General features: G+C 62.2%; 2 protein-coding genes across 4 annotated transcripts; one reads left to right on the top strand and one right to left on the bottom strand.

Annotated features, from left to right (window-relative positions):
* Window positions 1–490: 490 nt before the first annotated feature.
* Window positions 491–10,191, bottom strand: ANO8 (anoctamin 8). Of its 3 annotated transcripts, XM_082650059.1 has the most exons (18): window positions 10,017–10,191; window positions 9,138–9,248; window positions 8,879–9,011; window positions 8,558–8,696; window positions 8,381–8,477; window positions 7,264–7,380; window positions 7,053–7,180; window positions 6,794–6,955; window positions 6,313–6,465; window positions 6,072–6,198; window positions 5,891–5,946; window positions 5,713–5,787; window positions 4,169–4,981; window positions 3,730–3,921; window positions 3,497–3,628; window positions 3,305–3,415; window positions 1,742–2,417; window positions 491–907 (listed from the first exon to the last, which is right to left on the bottom strand). In XM_082650059.1, the coding sequence occupies exons 1-18, from the start codon at window positions 10,120–10,122 to the stop codon at window positions 507–509; spliced, it is 3,729 nt and encodes a 1,242-aa protein (XP_082506185.1). In that variant the 5' UTR covers window positions 10,123–10,191; the 3' UTR covers window positions 491–506. The 3 variants fall into 3 exon arrangements, with proteins under 3 accessions (XP_082506185.1, XP_082506183.1, XP_082506184.1); XM_082650057.1 differs by having other exon boundaries at window positions 882–2,417; XM_082650058.1 differs by lacking the exon at window positions 7,264–7,380 and having other exon boundaries at window positions 882–2,417.
* A 1,695-nt stretch (window positions 10,192–11,886) lies between these two features.
* On the top strand, window positions 11,887–15,436 carry GTPBP3 (GTP binding protein 3, mitochondrial). The gene is made up of 9 exons (XM_082649968.1): window positions 11,887–11,973; window positions 12,316–12,569; window positions 12,679–12,765; window positions 12,856–13,058; window positions 13,230–13,302; window positions 13,398–13,541; window positions 13,935–14,100; window positions 14,327–14,605; window positions 14,779–15,436. Exons 1-9 carry the CDS (start codon window positions 11,921–11,923, stop codon window positions 15,002–15,004), a joined length of 1,485 nt encoding a protein of 494 aa, XP_082506094.1. The 5' UTR covers window positions 11,887–11,920; the 3' UTR covers window positions 15,005–15,436.
* Window positions 15,437–16,357: the final 921 nt, after the last annotated feature.

Here is a 16,357-nt window from a genome sequence, read left to right on the forward strand (position 1 = left end):
GCTCCTCCCAGGGGCCCCTGGGCCTGGATTTTTGGAGTTTTCCAGCCATGGCCTGGAGACCCAGTTCTTTGGAGGAGTTCCCTAAGGGTCATAGACAGGGGGGCTACCCACCCTAGGCCTGCCAGGCCCCCAAAGAGCTGGCCCCAACCTCGTCATTGGGCCCCTTATGTCCCTTTTCCACAGCTCCGCCCTTCGGCACTGTTGAAATATACTTTTTATTGCATTTCTGCCGTTTTACAAAAATATGACAAAATAAATTAAAAACAAATAAATAATCGCCTATTCTGTGTGTGTTTTCTGTTGTTTTGGGGGGGGGTTTCCTTTCCTTTCCCCCCATCCTGGTCGAAAGGAAAACGGCAGATAGAGGGGCCCCAGGCCCCCGGCCCTGACCCAGGAGGGGGCAGCCAATACTGGGATACACCGACAGCAGCGTTTTCTGGGTGGCGGCTGCCGCCCCGTCCGTGATTGATATTGCATATGAAAACAGGAAGGCAGGGCGGGCGGAGCTAATGCCAGCCGCTGGGCCAGCACACGGCCTGGGGACTGGGACTGGGACTGGAGCTGGGGCTGGGCGACGGTGCCGGGGGCTCCGGGGGCTCGGAGGTGGGAGGCAGCGGCGGCGGCGGGAGGCTGTAGAAGCTGGCGTCCCCCGGCAGGACGCCAGCTGCCGGGGCGGGCAGGGGCCCGGCGAGGGCGCAGGGCGGACACTCGGCGGCGGCGGCGGCAGGGGCCTGGCGGGGGGCGGCGCCCTCGCCCCCGCAGCCCCACGGCCCGTCCCACTGCCAGCAGCCGGCGGGTGGCGTCGGGGGCCGGGGCAGCGGTGTTGGCGGCGGCGGCGGCGGCGGCGCAGGGCTCCGGCTGCGGCGGGTGCGGAGGGCCGGGGCGCCCACCGGGGCCGGCGCTGTCCCTGCGGAGGCGAGAGGGGCCGTTCCGGGGAGATGCCGGCCCCGCCGCTGGACCCCGCTGGGGACCCTGCCCGCGCTCCCTCCGGGCTTTCAGGCACATGGAGGGCCTTATTGCTTCTGATCAGTGACAAGGGGTGGGCTTCTTCGGGTGCATCCCCCGCCTCTGGGCACTGGGCCCCTCCCCGTCACGGAGAGAGGACGGTCTGAGGAAGTCCCTCTGACTTCTGACCTATATCCCTGGTGCTACAGCTGCCACCTCTTGGGCTCCCTGGGATGGGCTGCTGGACTCCGGGCTGGGACGGGGTGGGAGGGGCGGCAGTGAGGCCTGTGGCTCTGCTCGGCACACGTGTGGCTGCAGCCCTGAACTCCCTGGGTGGGCAGCCTGAGCTCCACCTCCCAGAAAGGCCACCTCGAACAGCTGGGCTGCAGGATGGGGACTTGCATAGAGGCCTGGGGGTCCAGGGCCCCCAGAGTGAGCTGGGTGTAGGGTCTCATGGGGGCAGGAGAGGCAGGGCCAGGTGGTGAAGGGGCCTCCCTCATCTCTCCTGGCACTGGAGCATGGCAGGCCGTGCGAGGGGCACTGGGACGAGGGGCTTTGGCATCCCTCCCCAGGGGTGAGGAGGGTCAGGCACAGGGCTCCAGGCTCTCCGGGGTCCCGGAAAGACTGGGTAGGCTTTGACCAAGAGGCTCCATGTACCACATACCCAGGTCCCCAACCGGTACCGGGAGACTGGGCCTCCTCTGTCCCCTTCAGCCCCTCTCCCCAGGCCTGGACACCCCACCCCTATCCCCAAAGCCCGGCCCAGAGTCCCCACCCCCGAGTTAAAGCTTGTGACCTGAGCCTTCCTCTTCGGGCCGGGGTGTGTCCGGCTCCTCAGCTGCGGCCTCGTCTGCCGGCCCACTCCGCTGGGCTCGGCTACCACCACTGCCACCGCTGGGGGTCCCGTCCTGCCGGGCCTGCCCGCCCGCCCCGTTGGACCCGGCCTCAGCCCGGGCCCCGCCGAAGGGGAAGAGCTTGCTGGCGTGGAAGGCCTTGGGCGGCGAGTGGCTACGCTCTGGGTCCCGCCGGGTCTCGGGTGACTTGAGGAATTTGAAGCTGAGGAAGGCCGGCAGGCGGGTGTCACTGCCTGTGGGAGACGGGGCAGGGGGCGGCCGGGCAGTGAGGTTGGCCCCCGCGCCGGCCAGCGAGGATGCAGCCCCGGACGACAGGAACTTGCCCTGCAGTGGGATGATCTGCTTCAGCTTCATGACGTTGTTAGGTGCCAGCAGGGACCCCGGGCGCTTGGGCCGCTCCGGCCCATGGCCTCCTGCTGCCCCACTGCCCTTGGCCTTGGCCGAGGCCTTCTCTGGGGCAGCAGTGTCCAACCCGGAGCCCTCAGCCCGAGCTTCCTCCCGGCCACTGGCGTCGCGCTCCCTGCGGGCATGATGTTCTGCGTGGCGCTGGCGTTCCTCCTCCTCTCGCCTCCGCCGCTGCTGCTGCTGGTAGCGGTGCTGGGCCTGGCGCTCATGTCTCTGCGGGCAGAACGGGGCCATTATGGGGACACTGGGAAGAGCAGGCGGGCGAGCAGGCACCAAACCAGGCCCGGGCCCATGCCGGCGCTCTCCTGCGGAAGTTGGGAGAGATCCGAACGCTTCTTGGGTACAGCTGCATCCCTGGACCCACCCTGGGGCTCTCTGCAGAAGTGGGGAGAGATCTAAACACTTATGGGGCACCAACTGCATCCCTGGACCCATGCCGGTGCTTTCTGAGGCCTGAGAAGAGAACGAACATTTACTGGCCACCGCCTCTGTCCCTGATCCCCTGCCAGACACCGTCTTAGGAATTGGGAGAGTGTAAACAAATATTGGGCCTCAGTGGTTCCCTGCTTTCTGGAGAACTGGTGAGAGACAGAGCTGTGACTGCCCCATCCAGTGGCTGGTAGCCACACACGGCTTTGTCAATTTAAATAACTGCAAAGAAAAAGTCTGTTTCTCAGTGGCACCAGCCCCGTTTCAAGTGCTCGTTGGTCATCTGTAGTGAGGGGCTACATAGGCAGCAAGGATATAGAACGTTTCCATCATCGTGGAGCGCTCCATCGGTTGGCGCCAGTGAGCTCCCTGGCCTTCTCTGCAGCTTTCTGAGGAATGCGGCAGAGGCTTGGGCTTCTAGGAAGCGTCAGCTGTGTCTCTGGCCCCCAACAGGGCAATGCTGGGCAAGCCGGTGGATGACAGTTCGTGAGTGCCAACCTGGTGCTGGATGCCACCAGGATCCCAGAGGGGACCAGGCCCTTTCGGAACGCTAATTATTACACCAGGCTCTGAACACCCACCCTCCTGCTAAGGACTGGACGGCCAGCCAGGCTAGGTGGAGAAGCCCCACGGAGCAGAGACATAAAGCGCACTCACCCCAGCCCACATACCTTGAAGGCCTCCCGGCGCTGGTACTCCAGCTTGGCCATCTCCTCAGCCACCCAGCCCGGGATGTCGGGGATGGCCACGTGGATGAGGTACTTGAGAAGCAGAGCGAAGTGCTGAGGTGACAGAGGAGGAGGCTGCAGGCACGGGGACACCCACCCGCCACCTGGCTCCCCCAACCCGGCCGCCAGCCCCACCTCAAGCACCACCACGGACACGATGGCCGCCTCGGGGCTGAGCCAGGGGAAGAGGCGCTGCAGCTGCCCACACTGGCCAATTAGATAGCAGTTGACTACGATTGCCAGGACGCCCATGACCTCCATCACCTTCTGCAGGGGGACAGGCGGGCTCAGGGGGTGCCCAGCCACCCTCCCCAGCACCCGCTCCTCCTTGGTGCACCCCGGCTGGGGGCCCTCAGCCCTCCCCCCACCTGCCACTGGCCAATGCTCTCCACCCGCTGCCCAAAGGGCCGCTGCAGCCCCGTGCACAGCTTGAGGGCGTCACTGCGGATCTCGATGAGGTTGTTGATGAGGGCGCAGAGGGCAGCCAGGGGGAAGGCAGACGAGAAGAGCACGACATAGCCAAACTGCACAAACATCTCCTGGTAGTCCTGGAATGTGTCCTGTGGGCGGGCACCTGGGTGGGGCCTAGGGCTCTCCCTCCGCCCAGGACACCTCCTCCCTCGGACCACCTTCCTCTCCTCAAGCCCACCCCCCAGATTATTCTGCATGGACCCAGAGCTCCCCCTCGGGCAGGTTCCTGACCACATGAAGGGTCCCGTTATTCCCTCCCATCACCCGCAGGCCCTCCACCTCACTGCGCTGCGCCCCTCGGAGGGCCCGGCCCCTGCCCTCAGGCGCCCTCCTCACCTCGTATTTCTTCATACAGCTCTCGAGCTCAGCCTGGGTGAGCTGGGCCGAGTGTTCCTCCTCGGGTGGGTCGATCCAAGATGACCGGTTCTGCCGCCGCTGCTTCCGGGCTGAGTCACCCAAGCCCGGCTCTGGGTCTGGGCCCCCATCGGGGCCCTGGTCGCGGCCCTCACCTCTGGCCCGGCGGAGCAGGACAGCCGGGGGCTCCCGTTCAGGGCTGCTGGGAGCCCCCTCGGCCTCATCGTCCTCCTCGGCCAGCGTGAACACGCCAGCTTCCAGCCCCTTCTCCACCATGGTGGGGCTCCCCTCCTCCAGGAGGGCCTCCGGGCTTGGGCCCAGCCGCCGCCGCCCAGCCCCCCGCTCAGCAAAGCTGACCTTCTTCAGCCGAAGCCCGCAGTCCAGGAGGCCGCCCTCCTCGCCTTCCTCCTCCTCGTCCTCCTCCTCTTCGTCCTCCTCCTCCTCCTCGTCCTCCTCCTCCTCCCTGCCCCCCCGAGGCCCGTCCCCCACCTCCCCACCTTCCCCCGCTGGCCGACGCTCCATGGTGGCCTCCTCCTCCTCCTCAGGTGCCCCGCAGGCCCCACTGAGACACCTGCGGCCCCCCCCACCGCTGCTGCCACCGACACCCTCTTCAGCCTGGGCTTCGAGGTGGCGTGCAGGGCGCCGGAGGCTCAGTAGGCCAAGCAGGGCACGGGCCAGCTCCCAGGCAGCCCGCAGGCCAATCTCGCCACGGCCCAGCCGCCGGTACAGGTGCGGCTGCAAGACCTCTCGAACATTCTGGAGGAACTGGCGGGTGATCAGCAGCGTGGCCAGCATCTGGGGGCAGGAAGGGGGTGGAGAGAGGCCACGTGGGGGGCGGGCGGGGCTCTGGGCACCGGGACAGGCTGCGGGGACTGGGCACCCGCCCTCCCGAAACACGCTTCCAGACACACCCTGAACCCAATTTGGATGTCCCTGGACACGGAGGCAACCCCAAACCGCAGCTGGGCAGGTCACAGCGCTCCTAGCCAATCTCCTGGGCAGGCCATGGCTTCCCTGCTTGCAGCACCGCCCAGGAGCTCACTCAGCTGGTGGCCAGGGCCTCCGGGGGCTTCTGCCACCTGCACCCCGTCAGCGGAAGCCCATCCCCTCAGAGCATGCACCCTCGGCTTGGTGTGAGGCCCCCAGCATAGCCACATTGCCCACCCCGGCGAGGCCCCAAGGGCTCGCCACCTGCCAGTAATTTGGCCCGGGCCATGAGCAGGAGGCCCCGGAGGGAGAGGAGGAGAAGGCAGAACCGCAGGGCCGCGAGCGGGACCAGCACCGCCCAAAGCTGCCGCTCGAGGCTCTGGGACAGGGACAGGACGATCAGGAGCTGTGGAGGGACCGACGGACAGGTGGACATACAGATGGAGGGGCGACAGGTAGAGAGAGGACACACAGACGGACAGAGAGGAGAGAAGGATGGAGGAGGGGGGGAGGGGCTGGAGAGCCCATGGACCCGTTGGGCCAGGTCTGGCCCCCCCACTGGCTGCCATGGGGGGCACTGCTTCAGGCCGGGGTCTTACCTCTTTCAGGCGCTCCATGTCCTTGAGGTAGAAGCCAATGTAGAAGAGGCTCAGGTATGAGTTGACGAATTGGAACTGTGGGAAGCAGGCAGGTGGGCGGTCACCCTGCCACCTCTGTCCCCAGGAGCTCCCGTGTATCCCCTGCAGAACCCCTGCCTGCCTGCTGGCCACCACTCACCAGGACAACCTTGATGATGAGGTGCTTCTCGTAGGCGCTCTCTAGCCGGTAGTTCTCTGGGGGCCAAGGAGGGGAGTGAGGGGGTGGCCCAGACCGTCATGGGTGGCAGGCACACCCCGCAGGGCGGCGGGGCCCTTCCTCCTGGGGGGTGGGCAGTGGGACCTCCCCTCGCAGGGCATACCCATGTCGTTGAGCCAGACGGCCAGCTTCTTGTAGCCCTCGGCGCTTGCACTGACCAGCAGGGCCAGCATGACTTTGGGCAGGAAGCGGGCGAGACGGGGCAGCCCCTTCACACTCAGCACCAGCTCCTGCAGGGGCAGGGCGTTCACAGGTCACCCCGGCAGCTGGGCTCCGCTCACAGCACACCCGGACAGGTGGCCGCCAGGTCGGGGCCAAGGCCAGGGCTAGGGGCTGGAGGTCACCTGCAGCTGGAAGCAGCCGAGCATGAGCAGGAACACACAGGCCAGGCAGGTGAGGCACAAGGGGAGACTCACAAGCAGCTGGAAAAGCAGCCGCTTCCAGGGCGGGTAGTAGAACTCCTCGGCCCGAGTCACGGGGCTGATGCGCCGCACGCCCTGGCAGAGGGTGGGGGCCCGGCCCCGCGTGAGATCAGAGGGGCTGCCTCTGCCCTGCACCCTTCCCGACCCTTCGACCTCAGTGTCTCTTTGTCATGCTCTGCTACTGCGGTGCCCCCGCCTAATGCATCCTTCCCAGCCCCTCAAAGCCAATTTCCCACCCCTCTCCCTTTGGGCATGGAGAGTCCCCCACTTGGCACACCATCTCGGACGCTGCAGCCCTACTTCACCCCTCCCTTTGTTCTTGCAATGCTCCTCGCCCAGTGTGTTTTCTCTTTTTTTTAACCCCATTCTCAAAGTCCCTGAACTCAGATCCCCCCTGACTGACCCTGAACTGGGGCCGTGGCTCCTCCACAGCTTCCCCGGGTGAGTCCAGCGTCCCCCACTTGTAGGCCAGCTCTGCTCCCCTCCGTTTCCACTCCTCCAAGAAGAGCGTTGACCAGACTACGTTGAAGAGGGCAAAGACCACGCAGGATACATCCCGGCTCGTCTGGGGGTGGCAGAGGAGGGCTGAAATGTTGGCTGGCCCAGTCCAGGGAGGAAGGTGTCTTGGGTGTCCCAGCCCCTGTGCAGTCCACACCCGGCACCTGATCAGCCTCTGTGAATGTGTACAGGACAGAGCCGAAGACCGCCGGGTACACCATCGCCGATGTGTAGAAACCCAGCCAGGCGAAGTACATGGCAATCTTCACGCCAAAGTAGTCGCAGATCTCATCTGCCAGGGACAGGGGTGGCCCAGTCAGCCCTGACTGTCTCCTGGGACCCCACCCCCACCCCCACCCCCTGGCCGGACCACACCTAGAGGCTGGTTTTCACACACAGCCTGCACCCATGACTTCATGAGGCGGTTCAGGATGCGCTGCTCGTGGACTGGGAACACCTGCTGGATGATCCCGCGGGCCGCCAGTTCAGGGACTGTTGGGGGACAAGAACCCTTCTGCCTGTGCTGGGCCTGGCCAGCCCCCCTCGGCTGAAACCCAAGTCATAGCTTTTTGCCTGCTCTTAAACTCGCAGAGGCTCTTCCCAGGAGAGGAGTTCTTAGTGGAAGGAATATCCGGTTCTTCCTCAAAATTTGGGAGGTGCAGGGGCAGGAGGGGAAGGGTGCAGGAAACCTGAGAAGGTGGGATCCCAGTGGGGAATCACTTTTTTTTTTTTTTTTGGCCACACCGCACGGCTTGCGGGATCTTAGTTCCCCGACCAGGGATCGAACCCGGGCTCCCTGCAGTGGAAGTGTGGAGTCCTAACCACTGGACCACCAGGGAATTTCCCTGAACCACTTTTTTTTTTTTTTTTTTTTGCGGTACGTGGGCCTCTCACTGTTGTGGCCTCTCCCATTGCGGAGCACAGGCTCCGGACGCGCAGGCTCAGAGGCCATGGCTCACGGGCCTAGCCGCTCCGCGGCATGTGGGATCTTCCCGGACCGGGGCACGAACCCGTGTGCCCTGTATCGGCAGGCGGACTCTCAACCACTGCGCCACCAGGGAAGCCCTGAACCACTTTTTTAAATAGAGCTATTTGGCCTCAGCTCATTGCTCCAGATGTCTGAGGAATGGTGCAAAGCTGGCATTAGAAGGTGAACTTGCAGCGGCTCCTTTCCTGGAGGGGAAACTGAGGCCCAGGGCTGCACCACACAGTACGCGGAGTGCTGTCCATGGTCCTGCCCCTACCTTATCCCAGACCCAGAGAGAAGGATTTCTCCCGGACCTGCCTCCGAGGGGACAAGCCCCACCCCTTTGCTGAGGCCACACCCCTTCAGCTCATTGATTGATCTCCAGGCCCCGCCCAACTCTTCAGTAGTCCCTGATTGGTTGCATCTAGGCCTCACCTTCCTAACCCTCCTACTTTGATAGCTGTCCTCTAAGAGCCCCAGCCAACTCCCCACATATGATTGGAAGGTTGGGACCGCCTCACTCACTGATTGGCTGGTCCTCCAGAAAGCGCACATTGTGCAGTGCCTCTCCCTGCTTGGCACGGAGGTTCTGCAGCCAGAAGCGGATGATGCTCTGGCGCTCCTGCAGGGGACAGGGCGTGAGCACAGGGAGCAGCCGCCCACGGGCTAGGAATGTGCGCTGGGGGCCAGAGCCGGCCGCACCTGGGAGGTGAAGAAGCGCAGCTCACTCTCCACATTCTCGTAGATGAAGTCCTCCTCGCAGGAGAAGCCGCGGGTGCCCCCGCCAAACTCAGTCTTCACTGCTTTGCGCAGACCCAGCTCGTCGGCCCCTCTGAGTAGGCTGCAGGAAGGGCAGGGGAGGTGGGATCAAGGGGAGACCCTGGCTCACCATCCTGGAACTAGGGATGGTGTACCTGGTGGCCGTCAGGGACAAATGCGGGGTGGCTGGACCTCGCAGTTGGTGCTTGGAAGGGCGGGGAGCTGAGTAGCAGGGTCAGCGAGAGGCCAGGGACAGGGACTCGCCTCTCATACGTGGCGGTGACGAAGAAGGCGTAGGCACGCGTGTGGCGATGGTGGCGGACTTGCACGATGAGCTCGGGGATGCCCACGCGGATGTGGTTCAGCAGCCATAGCAGCGTGTGGTCATCGGTCGTGTCTGCCAAGGGGCACAGGGACCGATAGCTCTTGCCACGGGTGGTCTAAGGCCTCCTGCAGACTCCTACTCAGGGGAGCCCAGCTCAAGGGAGCTCACTCTGGACCCTGGGGGGATGGACACAGGTACCTGGGAAGGTCATCAACACGTCGCAGTTCTCTGTGGGCACCGTCTTCATCCATGCCTTGTGGGACACCAGGTACCGACCCACCTGCAGGAGCCGCTTCCCAAAAAGCTTATCTGGGGAGCAGGCAGGGCAGGCTGGGGTCAGACCATTCCCGGATCAGAACCCTGGCCTCCAGTCTTGGTCCCTCCAGCCCTTGCCCCCGATCACACACTTGCCAGGGCTCCTCGGCTCTCAGCTTGGCATTCAAGGCCCTGCGAGCTCTGGCCTTGGGTTGTTTCCTTCCCTCCACGTCCTTGCACCAGCCAGGTCCTACTCCAGGAATGCCCTTCCCCCAGGTCCTCCGTTACAAATCTTACTCATTCTCGAGGCCCAGCTCCGCCTCCAAAACCACAATCGATGGGGCGCTCACTAGCAAATCTGAGCGCCTCACCACATTATGTCAGTGCGTCCTCATAGCTGGGCGCGGTTCTTACCCCCATTTCACAGGCGAGGAAACTGAGGCCCAGAGCATTTAAGTCACGCGCCCAAGGTCACACAGTCGAGCAGGGATTCGAACCCAGGACTGTACGATTCTGTAGCCTCTGTGGAGAGGCTCTCTCAAGCGCATCACTGCTCGGCAGCGATCCGGTAGCCCAAGGGGTGACTGGGCTCAGCCCCGGGCTGGGGTTCTAGGAGGGGCGTGTCGGTGTCCCTGCGCTGGGAGCCCCCACCCGCTGCACCGTCCCAGCCGCGCCCGCCCGGCCGCAGCCGCTGTGCCGGAGGAGCGGGCCCCTCGACTGGACTCCAGACCGGGACCGCTGACTCCAATCCCCTCCCCGTACAGCCGCCGCGAACACCCCAGGCACCTGCCACCCTGTCAGATCCAGGCGCTGCACACATACCCAGAACTCCGGACGCCGGGGCTGCAGGCTCGCCGTCCGGCGGGGGCCTCTTGCCACGCTCACCCTCCAGGGACGTGCCCCCGGTGCCGGAGGCAGTTTCGGCCATTGCGAGGACAGGGCAGGTCAGGGGCTGCGGGCGGCTCAGGCGCTGGGGGACCGCGGGCTCATGGGGCGGGTGCAGCCACGGAGCGCGCCAGAGGAGGAGACAAAGGCCGCGCCCGCCCGCGCCGGCCGCCGTCCCCGCGTGCCCGAGCGCTGCTTCTCGTCCCCGCCCGCGCCGAACCTCGATTCTCCTTCCCGGCCCCGGACACGTCTTTCTCTGGTTCTCGACTCCGCCCGTGTTGTTTTCTGGGTTTCGTTCTTGCCCGCCCACCTCGCTCTCTGGTGCTCGTTCCCGCCCGCACCGAACGTGCGTTCTCTTCCCGGTCCCCGCCCGCCCCGGGCCTGGATTCTCCGCTTCGGAGCCTTAGTTTCGCCATCGGTTTGGAATCTGAGATGCAGGTCCTGCCTTATGACCTTAGCACATGCTGTTTAGCTACCTAGGTCACTCTTCACGCCCTCTTTGTCCCGTTAACCACTGCACCCTTCAGGATGTAACGTCCTCAGGGAGGACCCGATAGAGTTACCAAGTTTAGCAAATAAAAATACAGTCCTCCTAGTTAAATGTGAATTTCAGATAAATGAATAAATTTTTAGTATATCCCGAATATTGCCTGGGACATAGTTATACTAAAACGTTACTCCTTGTTTATCTAAAATCTACATTTAACTGGGTGCCCTGTATTTTGCCTGTCACCCAGACCCCCTGACCATCCTGTGTAGCCTCCTCCGTTAGACTGACAGGCCAGCGAGGGCAGGGACCCAGACTGATTCTTAGTGGTCACACGGTAGGCGTTTGATGTATACTTTTGACAGATGGAACAACTCGGAGACTGCGAATGTCATCATTCGCCCGTCTTTTACAAATGAAAAAACTGAGCAGGGCGAGGCGTGAGGTCATTAGAACTGTGTCCTGTTCCCGTCTTCCCGAAGTACAGGCGGGCTGCCCGCTCTCTCCGTCCAAGAACCAGAAAATTAGCCGCGAGAAAACACCCCCGGAGACCCCGCCCATCTGGTGCCTGGAATTCCACCATCTGCGCTTTATTTCGCGAGCCGGCGCTGTCCTGGGTTAACCTGAAAGTAATCTTTGAGACTCCCCTTTCTGGCTTCCGGGGGGCCAGAGACAGACTGGACACTCAACTCTGCAGGAGCAGACCTGGGCCAGAGTAGTCCAGAAGGGAAAGAAGACTGTGCTGGGGGTCCTTGGGAGGTTTCCTGGCGGAGGGGGACCTTGGAGCTAGGCACTGAGGCAGAGTTTGTCAAATGAAGAAGGGTATCCGAGGCCGAGGGTACGGCGGGAGGGGAAGATGGGGAGGGGCGAGAAACTGTAGAGTTACGAGAAAACAAGTAGAAGTCTTCCCAGAAATTTTGACAAGATTTTCCCAGAGCCAATGCGTAGGTCCCCCGGAACTCATCACTCCCGCCACTGAGACGCTCTTGCTTCGACTCAAACACTCGCCTCTATAATTCCCACTGCTCTATGCCAAGCCCTGTCCTTACTTCCACCTCTCACTTCCGGTGTCTAGGATCCCGGCCGCTCTAGGATCCTAAAAATTCTGTCTAATGTTGCCGGTGGAACACCCTTTCACTGCACCCCGGCGTGCAAGCCCCTTGCCTCTTTCCCTGGCATCAGCCAGTAGAAGCGAAGATCTTCAGTGGGTGGGCGGTACGTCTTCTAAGGGGCCCAATGGTAATCGAGAATCGTTGAGCGCTTTACCAGTCGTGCCGCGGAGTGGGCGGGGCTTCCTGCCTGGACTTGCAGACTCCCGGGCTGGGTGAGCAGGCGTGTCGCTGGTTGCGAATCCATGTGGCGGGGGCTGTGGACCCTGGTAGCCCGGGCGGCACGTGGGCCTCGCAGGTGGGGCGACCTGGGGAAGGGGTGTGACAGCGTAGGGCGCTACTTGGGCCCCAAACCCTCTCCCTGGGATCTGGGGGCGCAGTTCCCTGCGGCAGAACCACCTTTCCCCTTCTTCCAAGCCCCAATCTGTCCATCCCCCTGCCGCAGAGCCCACATCTGGGTCAACTTCTGCTCTCAGAGATCTCAATCCAGTCATCTTCCGGCCTCAGACCCTCCAGTCTGTCCATCCCCCAGCCGCAGAACTTCCACTTGGGTCAGCTTCCGACCATCGAGCCCACTATCCACCTGCCACTCTGACGGCAGAACTTCTCAGATGCACTGACTGACTCTCCTCCTCTCCAGTCCCAGACCGTGCACGCGCCAGGGCAGTGGCGCCCCGGCCCCCGGTTCCGGAGCCACTGTCTTCGCGCTGAGCTCCGGCCAAGGCCGCTGCGGCATCGCGGTGATCCGAACCAGCGGCCCCGCCAGCGGCCAGGCCCTCCGGAACCTCACGGCCCCCCGGGACTTACCCCCGGCCCGCAAAGCCTGCCTGCGCCTGCTCAGCGACCCCCGCTCTGGGGAGCCTTTGGACCGCGCGCTGGTGCTTTGGTTCCCGGGTGAGGGGCTCCAGATCCAGAACTGCATGTAGCTCCGATGACCCAGCTTCCTCCTTCCAGGCGTTGCCCAGGCTGTATCCTCCTGACACCTATCTCCTCAACATACTAGGTCCCCAGAGTTTCACGGGTGAGGATTGCGCGGAGTTCCACGTGCATGGAGGCCCGGCTGTGGTGAGTGGTGTCTTGCAGGCCCTGGGTGAGTCTGCAGCCTTGGGTTTGAGATATGGCTATGTCGGTGGGCCTAGGTAGGGGCCAGGGGGGCTCAGGACCCTGAACCTTCCCGTAGGCAGTGTGCCAGGGCTGCGGCCTGCGGAGGCAGGCGAGTTCACCAGGAGGGCATTCGCTCACGGGAAGCTGAGCCTGACCGAGGTGGAGGGGCTGGCGGATCTGATCCATGCAGAAACAGAGGCACAGCGGCGGCAGGCTCTGAGGCAGCTAGATGGGGAGCTGAGCCATCTCTGCCGCGGCTGGGCCGAGACCCTCACTAAGGCAAGTACACCATTCGCTCATACCTTGCCTCAGAGACCCTACCTAACCATCTCCTATATTAGCGCTTCCTGTCTATAAGCCTCCAGTCTGACCCCTTATGTCGGGCTGGACCTGGGCATATTGAGGGGTAGGTTTCTGTGTGATCACACTATCCACCCCTCCCTCCCTCAGGCTCTGGCCCACGTGGAGGCCTATATCGATTTTGGTGAGGATGACAACCTGGAAGAGGGCGTCCTGGATCGAGGTGGGTCTGCCTGCCTGGGGGGGTGGGAGGTGGGGACATTTGGCATCTCAGCCCCCCAAGGCCTCCTTACTCCCTCTCCTTTCCTCCATCCACAGCTGACAGTGAAGTGCGGGAGCTGGAGGTGGCACTGGGCGCACATCTTCGAGATGCCAGGCGCGGACAGAGGCTCCGCTCAGGGGCTCATGTAGTGGTTGCAGGACCTCCCAACGCCGGCAAGAGCAGCCTAGTGAACCTGCTCAGTGCGTGGTCAGGGGGCGGGGCCCAGGGCAGGGGGCTAGGAGCGGGCGGGGTGGGGGTGGGTGGCTACCGAGCTTTCAGGGATGGGGAAGGGGCCAGGGAGGTCGAAGAAAAGGTCCAGCCCGGGGCTTCCCTGGTGGCGCAGTAGTTGAGAGTGGCCGATGAAGGGGACGCGGGTTCGTGCCCCGGTCCGGGAGGATGCCACATGCCGCGGAGCGGCTGGGCCCGTGAGCCATGGCCGCTGAGCCTGCGCGTCCGGAACCTGTGCTCTGCAACGGGAGAGGCCAAGGCAGTGAAAAAGGTCCAGCCCGGGGGTGGGGGTGGGGGTGAGTGGAGTCTTGGGGGAGGGGCTCCCTCATCTCCATTCCTCCCCCTTCCTCTGACCCCACCCCCAGGCCGGAAGCCTGTGTCCATCGTATCCCCGGAGCCCGGGACCACCCGAGATGTGCTGGAGACCCCCGTGGACCTGGCCGGGTTCCCGGCGCTGCTGAGCGACACGGCGGGGTTGCGGGAGGGCGTGGGGCCTGTGGAGCAGGAGGGCGTGCGGCGCGCCCAAAAAAGGTGGGCAGGCAGGGCGGTGGGAGGGGGAAACGGGGCCCTTCCTCTGCTGTTTCAACCGGTTGCATTTATTTTTCATTCTTCCTTAATGAGGAAAGGCTACTAAGCCCCATTAAGTGGGGACCCAGCTATCTGGGGAGGGCAGCTTTTTAAGTTCGGCCTCTGCCCCTGCCCAGTGCTCCTAATTGCTCAACTCTGAGGTCCACTCTCCGTTTTCCCGCTTCCCCAGGCTGGAGCAGGCTGACCTCATCCTGGCCGTGCTGGATGCTTCTGACCTGGCCTCTCCGTCCAGCTGCAACTTCCTGGACACTGTTGTCATCCCTGCGGGAGCCGGGAGCCCAAATGGGCGCAGCCAGCGCCTCCTGCTGGTGCTGAATAAGTCGGACCTGCTGCCAGCTGGGGGCCCAGATCCCAGTGCTGACCTGCCCCCTTACCTGTTGCTGTCCTGCCTGACTGGCGAGGGGCTGGATGGCCTCCTGGAAGCGCTGAGGAAGGAGCTGGCTGCATTGTGAGCCCCCCTTGCCCGCTGGGCAACCTCCCTCTGTCCAAGTTCAGGGTCTGAGCCACTGGCTTTGGGCACGAACCTACCCTGCCAGCTCAGTTTTTGTATCTAAAAAATGGGTATGATTATCTCTCACCCCTTTGAATGTTGAGAGAGACCCCATCCTTTGTCCCTTCCAGGTGTGGGGACCCATCCACAGGCCCACCACTTCTGACACGGGCGAGGCACCAGCATCACCTCCAGGGCTGCCTGGATGCCCTTGGCCACTACAAGCAGGCGAAAGACTTAGCCCTGGCGGCCGAAGCACTTCGGGTCGCCCGAGGGCACCTGACCCGCATCACCGGCGGAGGGGGCACCGAGGAGATCCTGGATATCATCTTCCAAGACTTCTGCGTGGGCAAGTGAGGGGGCGGCCAAAGCTCAGACCCAGGCTGGGTGGACACCCAGAAGCCTTGAGGCATCTGGGAACAGCTTAGGCCAAGTGGGAGTCTCAGCCCCTGGGGGAAGAACTTGACCCCAAACGGTGAAGCCTCTGTTGCTGGTTGTGACCAAGCCACAGCTGTCCAGATTCCCTAGCAGGGACTTGCTGGGGGTTCAGGCCCAGGAGTGGGGCTGAATGGAGGTCTCTTTTGGCACTTGATGCTGGGGGACTAGGAGTGGAGGGTTGGGATGGAGGTCAGAGGGTCTCAGGGGTCTGTTTCATAGTTTTTAACTTATTTTGCAAATACCAAAGGAATATAAAAAACTCAGGTGATCCGGAAACATTTAAACGCCCCCTCCCTGGGGTCACAGCTTAACTTGTATAGTTCCAGAACTTTCTCTTCATGTTTGCCTACTTGGGACTGCACCTATAAAGTATGCTGTATCTTGTATTTTGTACACAAATTGGTGTTTATTGCTCTGCAAGCTGTCATTCCTTTTTGTAGTATTAATCTTGCAACTTTGCTTCTTTTTTTTAATTTTTATTTTATTCTTTTATAAGTTTATTTATTTATTTATATTTTTGGCTACATTGGGTTTTCGTTGCTGCATGCAGGCTTTCTCTAGTTGCGGCAAGCAGGGGCTACTCTTCGTTGTCGTGCACGGGCTTCTCATCGTGGTGGCTTCTCTTGTTGCGGAGCATGGGCTCTAGGCGCGCGGGCTTCAGTAGTTGTGGTGCGCAGGCTCTAGAGCACAGGCTCAGTAGTTGTGGCGCATGGGCTTAGTTGCTCCGCGGCATGTGGGTTCTTCCCAGAGTGGGGCTTGAACCCGTGTCCCCTGCATTGGCAGGCGGATTCTTAACCACTGCGCCACCAGGGAAGCCCTTAATTTTTATTTATTTATTTATGTATGTATTTATTTTCTTTTTGGCTGTGCCACATGGCATGTGGGGTCTTAGTTCCCCGACCAGGGATCGAACCCGCGCCCCCTGCATTGGAAGCACGGAGTCTTAACCACCGGACTGCCTGGGAAGTCCCGAAACTTTGCTTCTTTTATCTTCTTTTATCTACTTCCTTTTCATGCTTAGTCATTCATTCAGTGATTCATTCACTCATTCAGTGAATATTTATCCAGCACCTACTATGTGTTAGAACCGTACACATCATTTGATGGGATCTTCATAACAGCACAATGCAGTGGGTATTTTGTTGCAGTTTTATAGGTGAGGAAACAGGTTCAGAGAAGTAGTTAGTTGCTGGAGGTCCCCAGCTTTGGGATTTGCACATAGGTCTGTTCAAGTTCAATTTGAGTTCACTGCAGGCCTTCTGGGCAACAGGC

The sequence above is a fragment of the Grampus griseus genome, assembly GCF_964374135.1.
Source record: "Grampus griseus genome assembly, chromosome: 3".
In the NCBI taxonomy this organism is placed as follows: Eukaryota; Metazoa; Chordata; class Mammalia; order Artiodactyla; family Delphinidae; genus Grampus; species Grampus griseus.